Source organism: Ylistrum balloti, unplaced genomic scaffold, assembly GCF_031769215.1.
Source record: "Ylistrum balloti isolate Yb309-2 unplaced genomic scaffold, AGI_CSIRO_Ybal_v1 Utg371012, whole genome shotgun sequence".
Taxonomy (NCBI): domain Eukaryota; kingdom Metazoa; phylum Mollusca; class Bivalvia; order Pectinida; family Pectinidae; genus Ylistrum; species Ylistrum balloti.
The window spans coordinates 808,292-829,043 of record NW_026782563.1 but is presented as its reverse complement, the minus strand read 5'-3'; the positions used below and the strand labels follow the sequence as shown (position 1 = coordinate 829,043).

At 33.6% G+C, this 20,752-nt stretch overlaps 3 protein-coding genes across 3 annotated transcripts in view; all 3 read left to right on the top strand.

The window, feature by feature from the left end:
* The first annotated feature begins 379 nt into the window (after positions 1-379).
* On the top strand, positions 380-5,573 carry LOC132560065 (peroxiredoxin-like 2C). The gene is made up of 7 exons (XM_060224719.1): positions 380-526; positions 1,357-1,393; positions 1,808-1,839; positions 2,439-2,492; positions 3,175-3,283; positions 3,945-4,067; positions 4,968-5,573. The coding sequence occupies exons 1-7, from the start codon at positions 380-382 to the stop codon at positions 5,084-5,086; spliced, it is 621 nt and encodes a 206-aa protein (XP_060080702.1). The 3' UTR covers positions 5,087-5,573.
* A 2,153-nt stretch (positions 5,574-7,726) lies between these two features.
* LOC132560064 (peroxiredoxin-like 2C) lies at positions 7,727-11,863 on the top strand. Its single transcript, XM_060224718.1, has 7 exons — positions 7,727-8,666; positions 9,011-9,047; positions 9,463-9,494; positions 9,921-9,974; positions 10,818-10,926; positions 11,154-11,276; positions 11,629-11,863. Exons 1-7 carry the CDS (start codon positions 8,472-8,474, stop codon positions 11,754-11,756), a joined length of 678 nt encoding a protein of 225 aa, XP_060080701.1. The 5' UTR covers positions 7,727-8,471; the 3' UTR covers positions 11,757-11,863.
* A 7,781-nt stretch (positions 11,864-19,644) lies between these two features.
* LOC132560061 (intraflagellar transport protein 172 homolog) overlaps positions 19,645-20,752 on the top strand; it is a 30,001-nt gene continuing 28,893 nt past the window's right edge. The window contains exons 1-3 of the mRNA XM_060224715.1: positions 19,645-19,729; positions 20,395-20,538; positions 20,633-20,745. Of these exons, the coding sequence (XP_060080698.1) occupies positions 19,691-19,729; positions 20,395-20,538; positions 20,633-20,745 (296 nt within the window). The 5' untranslated portion in view covers positions 19,645-19,690. The remainder of the gene's footprint in view (positions 19,730-20,394; positions 20,539-20,632; positions 20,746-20,752) is intronic.

Genomic DNA, 20,752 nt, shown 5'->3' with positions numbered 1-20,752 from the left:
CTTTTGCATTAACTGAAGGGTACACATTGCTGACGCATATGGAGTTCATTCCTTCTAAATTTCGTTATACACACCGACCTCACGATTTTCATTTTCAATATATTCTGTTTCGATATTTCTTTATTTGTTATGGAAACGTAGCCGAACATCGATTACATGGTGTTGATGATCGAATTCTTTTTAGAATGCTAGTTTCATCGACGTGAGTTTCTCTTGGTTGTTAGTCAGTAAAATTGACCAATTCTTACCTATAAATTGTACAAATGGATTTTATTTGTCCTCAACCAGACAAGCACACATGGATTAGCTCCCTTATTTATGACTCGCGTAGACGAAGGGAAATAACTTATTATTTTGGGCACATGTCATAACAAACAAGATGGCAGACGAAAAACTTGAGAATGAATCGAAAACTGAGGTGGACCTGGAAAAACTGAACGATCTGTTTGTTTATGATGAATTTGGAAGAAATATTCGCTTTTCAGAAATATACAAACATCAGAAAACAATTATAGTTTTCACACGGGTACTGTCAGTATTGTTTAATTGTCGAGTTTTGCATTTATTGATCATCGAGTGTCGCTCTTTACTCTCATAATACATACAGAGATAGGCTGCTTATGTCCCCAGATGTGTATTGATGGACAATGCACCGTGATATATAATGGGTTGACACTGTCACCTGATAAGATAAAGATTGGCTTTATCTCTTGATGTGTTTCGACTGACAATGTCATCTGATATGTATTGACGGACTCCTGATATGTAGTTGACCGACAATGTCTCCAATATGTATATGTATTGATTGATAATGTCCCTTAATGTAAATGTATTGGCCCCTGACCTGTGTTGATTGACAACGTCTCCTGGTATGTATTGATTGATAATGTCCCTTAATGTAAATGTATTGGCCCCTGACCTGTGTTGATTGACAACGTCTCCTGGTATGTATTGATTGACACTGTCACCTAATGTGGATGTATTGAAAATGTATCCCAATTTTTGTTAATTGACAATGTCTCTGATTTATGTTAAGTTGCAATGTCTCCTGATTTTTATTAAATTGAGTAGGACCCCACAGGTAAAAGTTTAAATAGATCTCATTGATCTCATAGATTGATTTATTTGCTGTCATATACATATTGTTCTAAAGTTTTTTTTTTCTCCTTTTTTGTACAAATTAATAGAGAAACAATGATCGTAAGATTTTTAAGAGTGTGGAGGGCCACGATAACATTAACAGAGATCTTGATGGCCTCGGATCACAGATCTTCTGTTGGTGTCAAACACTGGAGTCTTGGCCCCTTAAGTGATAGTTTTATATTGATTTATCATTGTTTTTCTTTTCTTTCGCAGCACTTCCATTGTTTTGTGTGCAAGGATTATATCGAAGGTAATTCATACATTTCTTTAATCATTCTTAATTTCGCTTTCAATACTGTACTTGGGTACTCAACAGGTTTGAAGTATGTCAAAATCTTTAACAAATTGGGTCTTTATGTCAATGTTTCTTTTGTACATATTTTAGTACACATGTACTCTAAAGTTGTAATTTTGAGCAATTATGTTATTCACTATTTAAGAAGATATAATACAACCATGAAAAAACATTGAAAATTGAATTAATAAAGAAAATCATAGTTCATTTCATGACTTGCTTGAAAAAACAGATTTCTTTTACATCAAGCTTTTGGTCAAGTCATGAAAATTTTAACTATCTGGTGAAAAAACAGCCTTGACATTAATTCCACCAATTTTGAATTGTATGTGTAATAGTATTTTTTACACCCCATTCCTTTGTTTTTAGATTTAGGAATTATCCCACCTGGACACCTTCAGGTAAGTACTGAATTATTCCTTGATATAAATAATTATGTATTGTGTAAACATTGACATTAGAAATGGTGTAAATTACTCTGTACACATAATATCCTAATCATAGCACACTAAAAATATCAATATTCTAAAGTTCAGAATCAGTTTCTCATTCTTATACCCATGTAACACACCCTGTGCTGTCATATGGCAGAATTTGTCAAAAGGGACAGAATGGCATTTCATTTCCTGATCAGAGGTAAAAGTGTATTGGGACACATACTCCACCATCTGGGTTTACTCTTGGTACCCCAGTTTCTCACACCAAGACTTCAAGCACATTTTCGTCAGGGCTGAAAAGAGTGATTGATACAAACTGATTTACTTCAAATTTGTTTTGATTAACATAATTTTTGTAAAATAGATAAAGTTAATCTTTTCTGCTCTGTTGTTCCTGTATCAGTCAGCAGCATTCCTGTATGTCTATTTGCAGATGACATACAGGGTATTCTGAACTTAAGGTCAAAAAGCAATGACAGTAACACCTTATGTGTAAAATAATCTGCAAAATAATAATAGGACTATTGATTGAACAGCTGAGAAAGTTTTATTATATATTGTAGGCTGCTGATGTAGGAATTGTTGCAATTGGACCAGCACCATTCAAGTTCATAAAGGTAAATATCTGTTGTCCTTTTTTCAGGTTGGTGAGCCATGACTATAGCAATTTGGAGATAATAAATGTTGCCTTTTTTATTTTATTGACCATTTGCTGGCTTTATTGCACACGCATCATACTGCATCTTCATCTGATAAAATAATTTGTAGTACGATTGACATTTGAGGATTTTGTCATTATCAATATACCATTAATTTATTTTCATGGTCAAATGGAAACAATTAAGAAAGAAGTAATGATATTTTTGCTACTTTGTGTATGTGGATACACTTTGAATCACACTGATATGTTAAATTTACGTTGTGGTGACCTTACTTTCTTCCTCACAATAGTCAAACTTTACATTGTGCTAATTATTCTATCAAAGAGAAGGCAGTGGCTCAAGTCAAAGTAGCATTTTACAAACACTATCAAATTAAATGACTGTTACAGTGATGTAATTGATCAAATGTCAATTTAAGGCCATTTTTCTTTCATCTGGAAATGTCTTTTACTAATGTTTTGTTTTTTTCATCAGTATGTACTTTGGCTACAGATAATGCTACAGAAGGAAATGTATGCTTAATTGTCTTTGAAGGATATTACAGAACACCACCTCATTTACCAGAGTACTTTACAATATGAAATGTTAAAGTCTGACTTATGTTTATATTGGCACTGTAAAATTTTATCATTTTCAGTCATTTAAAGAAGAGACTGATTTTAGTTATCCTTTGTATACTGACCCAGATAGGAAAGTCTACCAAGCCCTCAACCTGAAGGAAAAAATGGTGCATGGAGATGGGAAGGGTAAGTTATTTTAAAAAAAAACAGACCGGAAATATTACTACCTAGGCTTTAGTACTTTATTGGACCCTCGCATCATTATTTACATTCCCATATTTATTCTATAATAAGTCAAGTGCCAATACATGCAAATTTGATTTAAGGTAGGGGTGGGCTTATTGCAGGACAACTAGAAGGTAATTTATTATGCAAGTGTGTTGTGAGACCTTAAAATCATGGTGTTTCACACTAGTATCCCCAATACTATTCTTGATACTCCAGGGGTTACAATCACTTTCGCTCTCTGCACCCCTGGAACATGAGTATTAAAATTTCGTCAATATGACCTAATTTGATCACAGAAACATACCATTTGAAAGGTTTATATCAGGTATACAGTAATGCTAATTGAACTAAATTCTGACTTCCCTTCAAATTCTGTTGTTGTCATTAAGACCAAGTGGGGATGGAGGCTTCATTAGTTTGGACAGTAGAGCATTTGTAAATGCAGACTAAGGTGAAGTTTGAAGGTTAGTGGCATCCAATAAATGACATTACAATAGATTAATGCATTGAGGCACATAACCATTGTTAAGTTGTTAATTAAAAGACTTGAACATATCCAATAACACCAGTATATTTGCTTGTAGATATCATACCTTGATGGGTTATTTGTTTTGAACAGATAATAAACATGTCAAGCAGAGCTTGTTTATGGGGACACTGAAGAGTACTTGGAATGCTTTGAAGGTCGGGGAGTTTGAGGGTAATATAAAACAACAAGGAGGTGCCTTTATACTGGGGCCAGGTAAGTCTTCATACTGGGCCCTTAGTAAGGGCAAGGTAGGTCTTCATACCAAGACCATAGTAAGGGCAAGGTAAGTCTTCATACTGGGCCCTTAGTAAGGGCAAGGTAGGTCTTCATACCAAGACCATAGTAAGGGCAATGTAAGTCTTCATACTGGGCCCTTAGTAAGGGCAAAGTAATTCTTCATGCTGGGGCCATAGTGAGGGCAAAGTAAGTCTTCATACCAGGGCCATAGTGAGGGCAAGGTAAGTCTTAATACCAGGGCCATAGTGAGGGCAAGGTAAGTCTTTATACCATGGCCATAGTGAGGGCAAGGAAAGTTGTCAAGTGTTTATTAACAGTAGTGAGGCAATACTGAAAAGTTGATTCTCCTTTTAATTATCCAATAGGATAATAATAACAACAACCATTAACTGTATTTTCACAGCGACAGAGGGTACTGCATGATTTATTGCCACATCATTTAATATTTAACAGAAACATGTATTGTTCTTCATAAGCATGCGCAAGTTGCTTACACTTGAAAACAACTTCAATTATTAAATACTGGTTTGCATTGAATAGCAAACAAAAGTATCAGAATTCATTTTGATTCATTAAAATTATTAAAATTCTTCCAACAAAACTTAATAAGCTTACGGGAAAAAATCTTTACACCTACGAAAAACAAAACATCGCATGTGTACCGCGCTACCCGAGTCACCTGAATGACGGACCCGGGTACCAGGACACGTATATTAGCACGACCCGCACGCAAACTATTGGAAAAACATGCCACGGAGAAATTAATTTCATCCTTATTCCCCAGTCAAACAGATGAAATTATATTTATTTTTTAACTGGTCGATTCTTTATGATTTGAGTGGAAATTAATTTTTTGTAATACTATTTTCTCTCTAGGAGATGTTGTGCACTTTGCCCACATTGATGCTAATTCTCTTGATCACACACCAATCAATGACCTCCTTGAGATTGCAGGAGTTGCTCCAGTCAGCTTCCCGAAGGACAAGCGAGAGTAACTTCTATGAAGCCTTTAAACTGTGATAATTGTGATACTAAGAACTGTCAAGCATTCTGTGTATATTCTTTGATAAGCCAGGGGCCAACACGTTGATTACTTAATCCAAGAAGGGAATAACTTTGTACAGGACAATTAAGTTGTGTTGGTGTAATTATAGTTTCACTGAACAGTGAGTATATATGGGTAAGCATTTCACCAAGCACTGACTTATTGACAGGTATAGATAGTACTGTATATCCCATCAGTGTCCACATCAGCCATGACCACTGTAGTGATATCAGCATAGAGCTGCGAATTAAGATGTGAACCTTATAACAACACCAGAGTGTTTCAAAATGTTCTATGATAAAAGGATCTCTCTGTTTGTGACAAAATCTGTAATAATAAATGTGAAAACAAAATATTGTTTAGGACAAGGAATATACATTGTTTTAATAGTTATAATATAAATGTTTACATGTTAATCTGGAAATAGTGTACTTTGCCATGCCATTATTATAGAAAAAAATCTTTCAATATTTAATTGTTATAACTTTGAAGAATATTGATATCTGTTTTACATTTGAGATAACTGTTATACTGGTAATTATACCCTCACTTACTTAAGTGGGGGTGGGGGGATGGGGTGAGAGAGGGATAGTACATACATTGCCTGTGTGAGAGTGCATGCATTCATGATAGATTTTGAATGTAATAGTTCAAGGTTAAATATCAGTGGTTATCTTTTACCATGACCTATGACCACTTTAGAAATTAAAAGCTTGTATACAAGTTTGAGGGAGGTATATCTTATTATGAACACTGGATTCTCTATATGGCTGATTTTGTAACCAAGATACAGTGTATTATATTTTCTTACTATTGTTATTGTACATTATATATCTATATATTATTCACCAACATTCACTTATTACCACTATACATAATGTGTCATTTGTGAAACTTATAAAAGAATATTTTCAATTTTGTTATGTTTGTTACAATTATTGATTCGTCTCAAACTTCACAGGTAATTTATTTGTGAAATAAACTTGTCTTAAACTTTTAATAAGTGATGGCAAAGTCTAAATCTCTGTATTTCCTACTTTGTGGAGGAATGGACTTGACTGTTGCAGAATCTTTGTATCTTTGGCCATTTAAAAAAAACATATACGCTATAAAAGAAAGTCTATTCACAACAATATCACTGTAAAAATTACTGCATTTGAATAAGATGTTTATTTTCAAGTGACTTAGATGTTTTCTAGTAATTGCAAGGTAAAACTGATTTTGTCATGATTTGAAAAGATGAAGAGAATAAATATATATTGAATTCAGGACAACATTCATCCTGATCTGAAAATAGTAAATGTTAAGACTTGATTTAACAAACAAATATCTGTTTGGGACAGAGATGGTAAACATGTTGAAAGACAAGTGTCTGGTGGTGTTAAGGCAGATTATAGACACTGACTGACAGTAGACTGGTAAGGAAGTAGTAGATATATTGACAGATGCCTTATATGGGGGAGACAGTAGAGACATATAAACAGATGGCTGATATTGAAGTAGAGGGCAGAAATATATATTGACTGACAGGTATCTAATGTGGAGTTGGACAAAAGAAATGGACAGACAGGTGCCTGTTGTTGCGGAATGGAATAGACATATTGACAGACAGGTGTCTGGTTTGAAGATAGAAAATAAACTATCTTGAGAGGTGTCTAGTATGGATGAAAACATATATAAACAAGTGTTTGTGTGGAAGTAGATAATAGACATTGTCAGACAAGCGTCAGATGTTGAGGACCACAATAGACATATTGACAGACAGGTGTCTGATGTGGAGGTAGACTTTAACTGACAGGTGCTTGGTGTGGAGGAGACAGTAGACATTGCAGACAGTTGCTAGTGTAGAAGTAGACATTGAAAGACATATGTCTAGTGTAGGGGAGAAAGAAGACTATTTCACAGACAAGTATCAACCCTTGAGGTAGACACTGACAGACAGGAGCCTCATGTGGAGGAAGGCAGTAGACATATTCACAGACAGGTGTCAGATGTTGAGGACCACAATAGACATATTGACAAACAGAAGACTGATGTCGAGGTAGTCAGTAGACATGTTGACAGACAGGTGTCTGGTTTGAAGGTAGAAAATAGACATATCTTGAGAGGCATCTAGTGTGGATGTTGATGTATTAAGAGATATATGTTTGTATGAAGGTAGATAATGGACATTGGCTGGTGTGGGGGTAGATATTGACAGACAGGTGTCTGGTGTGGAGGAGACAGTAGATATATTGACAGTCAAGTGTCTGGTGGAGGCAGACAATAGACATACTGTCAGTCTGGTGTATTGTGTGGATTCAGTAGACATGGACAATTGGAGGTAGACAGTATTTCGACAGTCAAGTCTCTGGATTGGAGGCTGACAATTTATTACTGATTCAAGTTTCAAGTGTACTTTGTGGGTGAGGCTGTAAACATAAATACAGAGATATCTTCTGTGGAAGGAGGCAGTAACCATAGATCAACAGATGTCTTGTGTGGAAGTAGACACTGAGGTTTGTGTGTCTGGTGTGGAGGGGGACAATAGACATACATACAGACAGGTATCTGGTGTGGAAGGTGACAATAGAAATATCTTGAGAGGTATCTAGTTTGGATGTAGACATATTGACAGACAGATGTCTCATGTTGAGGTAGACAATAGACAAGTGTAATGAGTGATCAGTGTCTAGGATGGAGGCATGTACAGACAAGTGTTTGTGTGGGGATAATTAATAGACAGATATGTGTCTGGTAGACCGAAGACATATTGACAGACAGTCTTCTCATGTGGAAACAGACAATAGACCATAACAGACAGGTGTCCGGTTTGATGATAGTCATATTGACAGACATCTGTCTTTCTGGAGGTAGTCTGTATACATATACTAATTGAAAGGTTAAATGTCTGGTGTGGAGTTACTCAGTTCTTTTAGATATGGAACGTACTGATAGCAGTAAATGATATGAGCAATAGAACTTGTTCCATGGTACTAAATTTGGCATTGAAAAATGTATAGACAATAATAAGAGGAATCTGTCGACTGCTGAGTGTCGAATCCTCGTCGATTTATCCCAATAATGGTTTATGATTGAAGGGAAGCAATCCTTAAAAGATTATGACTGAATTCTAAGAAATAGAAAATGAAGAATTGGTTCAGTCATTTAATATTTGTTTCGACAAATCAAAGCACGTCTTCTGTTTAGCGAAATCAAGTTAACTGTTTATTGTTGTTTGTTTGTTGCCATGGATTTATTTATACACCTGATGTCATGAACACGCTTTCACTTCACATTGCCGTGCCTTACAAGCGTTTTGCAGAGATAGACACGCACATGTCAATCGAAACAAGATGGCAGATGAAAAGGAGAAAACCGACGACCAAGTGAAACGTGTGGACGATCTCAAAATGTCAAGAGGAGAAAAGGCAGAAATTGTTGTGGACTTTGAAAAATTACACGACTTATTTGTTTATGATGAAATGGAAAACAAAATTCGTTTTTCGGACATCTACAAACACCAGAAAACAATCGTTGTGTTCACACGGGTACGAACTTGCTCAAACTTCCCAAAGTGACCAGCTGACCACTACCTGTGTAGTTATAGATATGAAGACACTTGTTATGTACACTGAGCGATTTTTATGTATATATATAATATCTTGTATTACAAGAACTTTAACTGGCGTTAACTAACGTATGCCTGAATAGTGATAATTTCGTTGTTTTTAAAATATAACTGAGTTTGTGATAATTAAACAACTGAACAAGACAGGAATCGGATGTTTTATCTTGTCAGTTCACATTCTTCACTATAACGATTATGTATATGGTTTTGCAAGCAACGAAAATAAATTTTATGATCTGTATTTCTGTCTTCTCTCTGTTGCAGCACTTTCTTTGTTTCGTGTGTAAGGATTACATGGAAGGTAAGTCTGTTGCAATGCAAAGTACAATGTATAGTAATGACTAATGTCCTGATTCACTAGCTAGGAAAATGATAATTTTCTGTATCAGATTAGAATTTGGAATTATGTTCTATTGTTATCAACCGACGTCTTCTCAGGGATGTAGGATTACCTTCTATCCGTGGTTTTCTGTGAGATTTGATCAGTTATTTTGGTTTGATGATTGATGAAAATAATTAAATTTTGTTTTAACATTATTGTCACAAGGTAAAAGAATTACCCTTTGTTTATGTAAACTGTGCATTTGGCATTCTGTAATTAGCTTGTAAACAACTTCACATCCTGATTATTACCTTGTTTTTGTATTTTATCATATCAGATTTGAAGTTTTCTAATTCAAAGACAGAAGTATTGATTTTGCTTCCATTTTTTCCAGATTTAGGAATTGTCCCCCTTGAATACCTGCAGGTGAATAATTCTGTTCTGATGTATTGTCACAGTTGACAGTTGTATAAGTATGCAGATCATAATTAGGGAATATTGAAAATGCCAAAAGCATTTTGTAGTCCAAATTACATAATGTATGAACCAAATTGTTTAATGAGCACATATATTTGAAATAATCAAGAAATAGTCTGTAAAATTATCATATAATAGCAATTTGCTTTTCTCATAAATGCATGAAGATGCCTGGTTGAAGAATTCCGTACATTTGTATTGGTACAAAAAAATGAGGTTTCCTTTAACATGGAATATTAGCAATATTTCAATGTATCAGGTAATATCTTGATATGAAATATTTAACATGGTCATTGATGGAAATGGATAAACATTTAGCAATATTTTGTTGTAATAGTATTCATTGATATAAATGCATCAGACTTCATGTTTCAGGCTGCTAATGTTAGGATTGTTGCGATTGGACCAGCTCCCTGCAAGTTCATAAAGGTAAAGATGTATATATTATGGTTTTACATGTGATCCCAATAGATACAAAAGTCTCATTCATTTGTTAAAAATTAAAATCATATGTGGACAGTATTGTAAAAGAATACTGGTTTAAGCAAATAATTTTATGTCAGTAAATAAAATTCAATTATTTGATATTATCCTTAGATCATTGTATATGAGAGTAGTACATGTGTTTGTTTTATGGTGTTTGAATTGCACCTTGTCTTGATTGGTAACAAATTTGCCTTTCACTTAGACATCTGGGATTTGAATCCCTGAGCACAATAGAAAGGTTTGTGGTCAGTACCTGTGGCAGTTTATGTTTCTCAGGAAGCTGAGAAACTGACGAAAGACTGTGTGTGGTTGCTGTGGTTTTGCCCTTGTGAAAGACTCTTTACTCTAATTACTATGATGAGCATACTGTATTTTGTTAATTGAGGTAGCCATCAGCTACTACAAAGAAACTCCACCTCAAAATGACCCTGGCTGTTAACAGGAAATAGAGGAAGATACAATCATCAAGTATATAAACAAACAAATTGTTATGCAATAAATACTGGTGCTGGCATGTCTATAAATCAGATGATGAAAGTTACAGAATTTATAAGTATTTTTTTTTATCATATAGGTTATGTGTTCTTTTTAGGGATAAGGACAGGTGATACACCCTATTAACAATTTTCAGTTTTGAAGATATTTAATTTTCCTTTGCTTACTAGTAATCATATTTTTCATATTTCTTAGTTTTGAATTGGTTTATGTCATAATAATAGAAAATTGTTATTCATCAGGTAAGAAAGTGATAGGAAAAAAAATAACAGCATTGATGAATCTTTTCAGCCATTCAAAAAAGAGACTGGTTTCAACTACAGTCTGTATACTGATCCAGAGAGGGAGGTCTACAAGACACTTAATTTGAAAGAAAAGATGGTGCATGGTAATGAGAAAAGTAAGGATCAAGATTTAAATTTCCATTTACATGTGCTAATAATAACTTGACTATATCATACTGATTCAGGAATGGCATTGAATTTGTTATTGCAAACATAGTATATATTGTGGAAGAAGGCTAGAGTACTGTCTGAAAATAAAGGAAAATTTGAGAATCTGAGACTGAGAATTATGCCCAAGTCAGACGTGATTTGACAATTTTGTTGGCGTCTTGTTTTTCAACAGATAATAAGCATGTCAAACAGAGTCCATTTATGGGGATCTTGAGGAGTACCTGGAAGGCCATGAAAGTTCAGGAATATGAAGGGAATATAAAACAGCAAGGAGGAGCATTTATATTGGGGCCAGGTAAAAAAGGTTTAATGACACATAAAGTTGTGGTTTTACTACAGGGATCTGGTGATTTTGAGTCCTGTATCACACTAGAATGTCATAAATTATGCCTCGTTGACTAGCATCAGATGATTGATGCAGTTTTTGAAGGTTTTCAAAAGCTAGGGTTTTATGCCATTTTCAAGGTTGTTAAAAGCTATGGAGATATGAATATCTCCCTAGCAACATTTTTCTTCATAATTGGAGTGTATTTATATGCAAAATTCTTTAGGGATATGGAAATGATTATTATCAGCTAGGAGTATCCACAATATCTATTCCAAAATTTGAAGGGAAATGAAAGTTATATTTGAACTTTTCTATGCAGGTGATGTTGTACACTTTGCACACATTGATGAAAATTCTCTGGATCACATGCCGATTAATGACCTACTTGAGAAAGCTGGAGTTGCTCCAGTCAGCTTCCCTAAGGACAAGAGAGTGCAGCACATATGATCTTCTCTCCTAACTCACTAACTGATCACATGCGTGCTTTGACTAAAATTCCTTTGTAAAAATGCTATTCATTGGAATGGACTTAAATTCTGCAATGTACAAAAGTTATGCAATGGTTACTTTGTTTGGTGGGTAGTTGTTTACTTCATGCAAATACTTTCATACATGTGTATCACGCAAATACATATCTTTCTGTATGCATATTATCCAGGATTACTACCAAACATGGATATCCTACTTGCTGTACATACAATAGGCATTGATGAATCCAGAGACACTTGAACTCAAACCATATCACTATCAGCAAACATATTCTTTATCAGTAATGTATATTTTTTTCCATTTTCTAATTTCGAATAGGACAACCTGATGCATTTCTTGATAGCTTCATTAATCACATTGTAAAGCAATTATTTCCTTTAGTTTTGGTGCATGGGATATTCTTTAACCCTTTGACTTTGATTTACTATATTTACTTCAACTAAAGTTGATAATTATGTTTTCTTTGTCATTGATAGTATCACTATTTAGTATGACATTATTTTCTACATTGCCCTTTCATACCAAAATCTTACCATACAGAACATTACTGAACCAAGATCATCACAGTTCATACAAGTTCATCACAATGTCGTTCCACATAACCATGCTGTTATTGTGTTGTGCTAGCATTACATTGTATTGTTATTGAATAATTACTGTTATGATTTTAACAACTACAATCAATAGGGCGATAATAGTTGGAAGATATGAAATCCTCAGGTGAAGATCCAAGGTATATGGTTTGATGATCCTCACTCAAGGTGTTTCTCCAAAGCTGAAATACTGATTGTCCTATGCTGTCACAATGGTTGTATCTTCAGGCAACACTTTAACTCTGATGTTTTAAATGGTTTGGTGAATGCCTCTCACATGTTGTTCAATGAGGTAGTTCTCAGCTTCCACAAAGGGCTCCTTCCTAACAAAAGTGGATGTTCATATGGCGATGAACCCATGCATTGTAACTAATTATTCCATACATATTATACATAAATACCATATGATACTGACATTCACAGAGCTAAATATTGGCACATACTTCGATATATATAAATCTGTGGTATTGTTTGTGTTTTTACTATCAATTTGCGTTGATTTGTAAATTGTGGGTGATAATCATGTCACTTACCTTCTAAATGCAAACTTAAAAAATTAATTATTAAAACTGGAAAACCCAATGATGTTGGGGACATATGAGAATGTGGGATGCTGCAATATCCTTCACTGACAAATACATGTAATAAACTATTGTTATATCAATATTTATTTTATATTTCCGATAGACTGTTTTCTTTATTTAAGATTTAGGCCTTAAGCACATTTCTAATTTCTTTTTAATGTTCAATTTTCATTATGATAATAAAAATGGTGGATTTCATAATTCTGTGGTATTGGATATCTGATTTTGTGATTTAAAATTGTTGGGGAAATTCTGTTTCTGATATTAACTTCTGTTGTCATGGGAATGATTGTGACTGAATTTGTGACTGAATGGATGTATTTCGTATGAGATTTATAAAAGAATTGTCTTCTCTATTATATTTTTTTATTTAACTGTTATACCATTTTCTTTATTTCAATGTATTTAATATATGTTTGAAGTTTTGAAATTTTATGTATGTTGTGATTACTTATTTTGGCCAATATGACCTTTGCAGAAATTTGCAGTTAAGATATCTGGCCATGTTATTTATCATTGCACTTGAAATGATGTGATCATTTTTTATTGAAAGTGGTTTGAATTGAAATCTAATACTCTTTATAAAAATGAACACATATATTTTGAATGAGTATCTATTTATTTAGAATAGTTTCCATTTCTGAAAGAAATCATTTATCAGTTCATTTGAAATTGTGTTTATTTTTTAGACAATTTTCTGTTATGCACAACTTTTTTTGATACATTCATATTTTGTAACATTCATATTTTGTAACACTGATTAATTTCAAATATTTGTTTCACATGTACAGCTCAGCATCAATATGAAATTATGCAAATCAGTTTAAAATTGATTACATACCGCCAGGCATGGGTCAGGGCTCTGTCAATAATTATGTCATCCCATACTGTTGACTGTTATTATTTTACTGTTGACCTTAGCACTGATGTGGTTTACAGGCATTTGAATTGGAGCAAGACAAGGTCTGTTAAAATGAACTTTTAGAAACATTTTTCAAAAATATCACACCTACCTCTATAAATACAAAAAACTAAAATTTCCATCTTTGAAAAAAACCAGTCTATTTGTATACTTCTTCATAGTCATAATATTAGTGTTCAGTACAAACATGAAACCATCAGCATACTTCAGGTCTTACATTCTTGTGGGTCTCTGAACACCTGGAACTGTTCATGGCAAAATTGAAGGCTCATGCGAAGTGAAATATTCTGGAGGTGCAGAGAATACCTGAAGTATCAAGGATGGAATGAAATAGATTATAAAAATAAAAGGTGTCATTTGAACATTTTTCAATGATCTGAAGATTTATGAATAAACTATGTCAACTTTTTTAAAAAATTGTGTTTTTAATTTCTTTTAGATGTATTTATATATAAAAACAAATTCTGGTACACGAATACATGCCATTTATATGTATATAATTGTCCTGGGGACATAAGTCGTAGTTATAGGTACCAAAAACGTTGTAACCGTGGCTGCGACATACCTCCTTCATCCTGACCCAATACAGTCTAGAAAGTGTATCCAGTTGAAAATTGTTATCCACTTATTTTCAGCATACTTCACTGACAAGTGCTTTGTGTCAGGATCTTGCAGGCTTTGACACACCCTTAAATGTTGGAAAATGTCATTCATTTATCTTCCAAAGCAGAAACCATTCAGCAAAATTTGTTTTTACATTACTCAACCTTCCCTCACACGCTTGTTGTGAAAAGAATAAAGGAACGCTTACAATGCGACTTGAAAGTATCTCTTTCAGGTGCAATGGAATTTTGCCCACGCACAAAATTGAATAAAAGTGATTGGTATTTGTAGCACCATCAGTGACTACCCATGAAACAGAGACATATATATACGTCTCTGCCATGAAAGAGGATTGAAAAAATCAAAAGGTCCATAGGGACTGTGTTACGACCCATTTAGTGTCCTAACTATGGGAGTATGACAGGGTTCAGTTTTTCATCAGAAAAAGGTGTTAAAACCACAGCATACATTACCAAATGATATTAGTATTTCAATATCAGTCCATTTTGTTGGGGTTCGACAGGGGTCAGTATTTCCTCCAAAAATCTGTTAAAACAATAGTGTACATAGTCATAGGATGTCACTTTTGAATAAGTAGATGCTGCTGCAAGTTTCCTTATCATATATTATTTTTCAATCTTTTCATTACAACATATTAAGACATTACAATACATAAACATACACTTGCATAGGTATTTATTTGTGATTTCAACACATTCATTCATAAGTACATTTTCATTTATCTTAAAGAAATGATATTCCCGAGCCAATCATCATCACCATCATCATCCTTTACAAGTATACATAATAGCATCCATCACCATCATCATCCTTTACAAGTGTATATAAAAGCATTTATCATCATCATCATCATCATCATCATCACGCCACCAACACAATTATCTTCAATAACATTTCGTCATCATTATCATCTTATCGTTTTCATAGTAACACTAGTGTCGACATCGTCATTATAAACTTAAAATTCATGTATCTCTATGAGGATATCAGTCTACTCAGTACATCATTATCATAAATATAATACATGATCCTTTACAAGGACGGACAACATTAATCTCTTCAAATCATTCGTGTAAGACAGATATGTACTTGCGTATTATATTTTCACACACATGAAGCATAAACCACTCGCACTCATATACTGTACAGGCAGGATTTAAATAAACATGAGACAGAGGAAAAGAATCAAATAAAAGGATGAGAGACAGAAGATAAACATACTGAAGTACAACTTTAATAGCCCACCGTTGTCCGATTTTGGGATTGATCAGAAAAAACAAAATGGACGACAGACATCCATCTTAGATTTTGTCATTGAAAAATTGTTATCGCTATTTTTGAGAACTACAGCACAGCTCTTTCTCAAATTTCATGTACATGTATATGCTTTCCTTGATCCCTATTGTGCATGTTTGATTTTGGTACTGATCAGAAAAAACAAAATGGTCGACAGGTAACCATCATGGATTTTGCCTAGTAAAGATTGTTAATGCTATTTCTTAAGATGTACTGATTGGATATCTCTCAAATTTCATACATATGTTTCCTTTGATATCTCCTTGTGTTCGTTTGATTTTGGGACTAAGAATAAGAAACAAAATGGCTTCCATGTGGCCATTTTGTATTTGGCAGGTAAAGATTATCATTTATTTCTTCAAAGGAATGTTGAAATGTCTTATCATTAAGAGCAAAAACAGAGAAAAGAAGAGAAAAGATCCAACTTTCAAAGAACATATAAAGATCAAACAATGGTGGGCGCTAAGATCCCTCTGGGATCTCTTGTATGAAAAATATCATTTGATGGTCGTGGGTTATCTAGCAACTCAGAGTATTGGTCTAAGTAACTATATGAAAGATAGGAATAGCGACTTAACTGGAGTGGCAAAAATAAACAAAGTGATGGATTTGATTAAGTGGGCGTTTTGTATGGTATATGAAACAAACAGAAGATAATACATGACACTACAAATGGCCCTTGTATATATAACTTATAGTGATTACCCCTGACAAGTTACATGGATTTTTATGATTTTTCTTTGTGATAAAATACAGAAACAATTGTATTTAGACTTTGACAAACTTTAATTAGTTTTTAAATAGACATTATGTGATTCAGTTTGATATATATCCTAAAGCACGCCGTTCACTTTGACCCCTGACATTCTTACAAAGTTTAGTTCAGTGTTTATGGTTTTTATTCGTATCTGTTCATTACAGGATTAGAGATTAACTTAAACGTCAAGGTGACCTTGAACAATATGTAAAAAAATAACCAATTTATACAAATGCCGCCAATTGGGACATAATTTAAGTATGAAAAATAACAAAAGGCAATTCGTTGAGATCAATCTAACTAGGAAGTTTTGTGTTAATATCTCTTATAGTTTTAGAAAATTGTTCCAGACAAAATTTAATTATGAAAAATAACAAAGGGAAATAACTCCTTAATCATGCAAAAGAGAGTGATGGTTCTTGTACACAGCAATTCTCCTTGTTAAGATCTATCTACCTATGAAGTTTCTATATTGATACCTCATATGGTTTAGTGTAATGCTTCGGACAACATCTAATTATGAAAAAGAACAAAAGGCAAAAGAGAGTGATGGTTCTTGTACACTGCAATTCTCCTTGTTAAGATCCATCTATGCTCCGGTCAAAATTATGACGGACGAACGAACGGCAGGACCTTCGGGGAGCATAGTAACCCTAAAAAAATGACGAAAGTTTATACGTGAAATTAGTCCAAAAGATACTTTACCGTCTCCAAATATGTTTACTTGATGATAAACATGATTAGAACACAGTGAAACAGTCAATCAGTTAGGATCAATCTGGGATTGCCAGTAAACTAACTCACAGCTAGATAATGTTACAGCTTCTTTTCAGAAACTGAAAGATTATGTTTATGATAGAACAAAGGATGGTACCTCTTTCATTGTTCTAGGTGTATCAATTGATTTTACTACTATTTTTTTGAAAATCCTGGATGGCCTTAAAGCTACAGGTATTGATGGTATTAGTACTAAGCTGTTGAAAATTGTTCACACGGAAATAGCCCCATCTCTTACCTATATAATGACTGTTAGTCTAAAGACAGATAAATTCCCCTGCTCAGTGAAAAACGGCTAAAGTTACCACCGCCCCCACTTGATATTTGCAAATTACAGTCTGATTTAAACAATGTTCGTACATGGTGTATTGAGTTTTGAAAAAAAAAGAAAATAATTTAAAGTTAATGGACGTGTTGTAAGTAAAAAATTAATTTGTAAACAACTTGTCACAATAAGACTGTAATTTATTATCTAGTATCGTCTTCTGATAATTTCCCTTTATTTACAGAGTTTGAAGTAATGGATGTACATTGTAGGTTACTTTTCACATGAAAGGTATTATACCAAATTGTGTAATAGTTAACAAACAAAATCCTGTCAGTGTAAATGTGAAATTGATTGATGATAGAAAACCCAGGGTTATAGATCTGGTTCAGAGTAACGCTGAACTTTTTTATTGTGAAAATGTTAATTAATAAATAACCTAATAATAAACCTGAAGGCTATGATAAATTTTAAATGAATACCTTAAACGTACGTTGTTAATTTTTAGTCAGCTGTATGTTCCCTCATTTAATGTTGTATTAGATACTGGGTTTGTAGGTAAAACATCATACTTTACATCCGTCAATTTCCGAAAAGTTTTTGATACAGTGAGGATGTGTTGATTATGAAGAAAGTTGCTTAAAAGTAATATTTCAGGACAAATATTTAATGTTATATTAATATATATTCAAGGGCAAAATCTCGTAAATGACCATGAAATGTCTTATCTTATAGGGGACATAGTTTGAAATCTTTTTTGATGATTTAGAGGATTGCTCTGACGAAAATGAAGTAGGCTGCCTCGGTGAAATTTGTGCGCGACTAACATTAACATTTTCCTTAAACTATTCATTTTACTTTATGCAGACAATAGAGCAATCATGTCAGAGTCCAACAATGGTCTCTAGCCTGCTTTGAATATTTTTGAAGAATATTGTAAATCATGGAAACTTGATGTTAACTTTCAAAAATAAAAGTTGTAATTTTTTGTAAAAAAAAAAAAAAAAAACACCTGCCAATGTTTACTTTTAATTACACTTTGTTTGAAATCAGCGACCCTTATTTTTATCTTGGAATAAGTATGGCCTATAATAGTAACTTTGCTAAATAAAAAAAAAGTAACAGAACAGGCACAAAAATCACTTTATCGGAAAATTATAAATACACTGTATATATATTCCAGTTGACAGTTAAAGCTCTTTGATACATCAGTTATCCCAATACTACTGTACTTTGTGGAAGTATTGGAATTTGAACATTTAAATATCATTGAGAAAATACAGCCTATTTTTTTTATTGCGTTTTGGTATAAGTTAGCTACTGGTTGGAACTAGTTCTCTAGTAAAATGTATAGATTACTGTATAAGCTAGAGAATAGTGTGAAATCTGTTTTTGGTAGCACAGGTAAGAGATTTATATGAAATTTTCACCAAATGTAAGACGTAATATTTCCTGATATTGGCTGGCGCTGATTGGGACAGTCTTCGTAGAGGGTGTGTTTATTAGGATATACGATAAAGGAAAGCACTCGATTTCTATCTTATTTTAATTCCAGATCGTTAAAGAGTAAAGCGCTACTCTTTGTATCAAAACGTTGAAATGCAAAAAAAAAAAAAATGATAACACTGTACTAATACGTGTTGTATCAGTTACACACATGTATGATTAGTAGCAGTGTCCAAGTTCGCAAGAGTTATCTATCGTTACGGTCCCAGACAGCACCGGTCCCACCTGACAGTGCTGATAGTCTGAAGCCACTCGTTACGACCGTACAAGCAAAGACGACCAGTCTTCATGCGCTATAAGTTTCGTATTTTTTGGACAATTGGAATAATGATAACTCCTAATGTATTTATCAGCGATCTATTGTATTATAATATAATGACGTGTAAAGACACTCACTAAAATAAACGGAAATATATTGTTCTTAATCATACGAAACTAAGAAAACATTCAAAGCGAGGCGCTACCTAGCATTCCTCAAACAATCTCAAGAGACAGGTGCGAAACAGAACATCACGGGTGTCAAAAACATATTTTTGCTGGAGTTTCTTGACATTTTTTATGGAACAGGATGCAGCTTAAGCACATGAAAGCTTTGCTGCAACCACAGGTGACTGTCATTTACTGGACCTTTTTTGTTACTACTGAATATCCCCTATGCTTGCGAGCAGTTCATACAAGTTGTGTTTTGACAGGACAACTACGATACATTCATACCTTAAACAACTTTATTTAGAAAACTTACAGTGTACCAAATTCTTTTTATATTTGTAGTATTTGTACATCTTCTGTTCATACGCTCGAATAGCAGACTAACAGCCGTTTTAGGAATATGTGTGCTTTCACTAATACAATCTGCCGATCGACTTGCTTTTGAATGTATCGAACCATCTTTATCTGACCAAATATAAATTTGAGCGGAGAAATAATATTTGAAAGATATTTTTTAGATACTTTCTTTTATTTTCAATGTTAGTAATATCAGGGTTATTCTTATTTTTAGAGATAGACCTTTTTATGCAAAATAGTATCTTGCCAAATTTCAAAACAACTTTGAAAAGTTTGAAACTTTGAAATATTTAGGAAGGAAACGTCTCTAAAAAATTCAACTAGATATACATTGATACGATATCATAACATATTAACATATTTTAATAAATGAACCAGAAAAGTTTTTACATATGGGAATGTGGGTTATCCTAGAATTATTACCCAGTCAGGTTCATATGCTTTAACACTTTCTTTGATATTTTTCTGTCGTTATCATATTTGTAGGATGGAGCAGCAAAAATATGTGCCATTACATGGTCAGCTAATAACCAGAAGATGGCAGTCTGTACTTCAGACCGGGTGGTGCTGTTGTTTGATGAACAGGGGGAGAAGAGAGACAAATTCTCTTTGCGACCAGCAGATGCAAAGGCAAGTGTTAAGATTTTATTGAACTGCAATTTGAAAATTGGTAAAGGAAATATTATTGTTTTCATTTCATAATTTTGTTTTCTTTCACGTTCAGTATGGAAAGAAAAGTTACACTGTGAAGGGATTGGCATTTTCTCCAGACTCTGCGAAAATAGCCATTGGGCAGACAGATAACATCATATATGTATACAAGATTGGAGAAGACTGGTAAGTT

Bases quoted from the DNA above. Each gene is read 5' to 3' on its own strand.
- LOC132560065 (XM_060224719.1), top strand. From the start codon at position 380: ATGGCAGACGAAAAACTTGAGAATGAATCGAAAACTGAGGTGGACCTG. The intron at 527-1,356 runs GTACTGTCAGTA...TTTCTTTCGCAG, and splicing joins CAATTATAGTTTTCACACGG to CACTTCCATTGTTTTGTGTG. The intron at 1,840-2,438 runs GTAAGTACTGAA...TATATATTGTAG, and splicing joins TCCCACCTGGACACCTTCAG to GCTGCTGATGTAGGAATTGT.
- LOC132560064 (XM_060224718.1), top strand. From the start codon at position 8,472: ATGGCAGATGAAAAGGAGAAAACCGACGACCAAGTGAAACGTGTGGAC. The intron at 9,975-10,817 runs GTAAAGATGTAT...GAATCTTTTCAG, and splicing joins CTCCCTGCAAGTTCATAAAG to CCATTCAAAAAAGAGACTGG. The intron at 10,927-11,153 runs GTAAGGATCAAG...GTTTTTCAACAG, and splicing joins GGTGCATGGTAATGAGAAAA to ATAATAAGCATGTCAAACAG.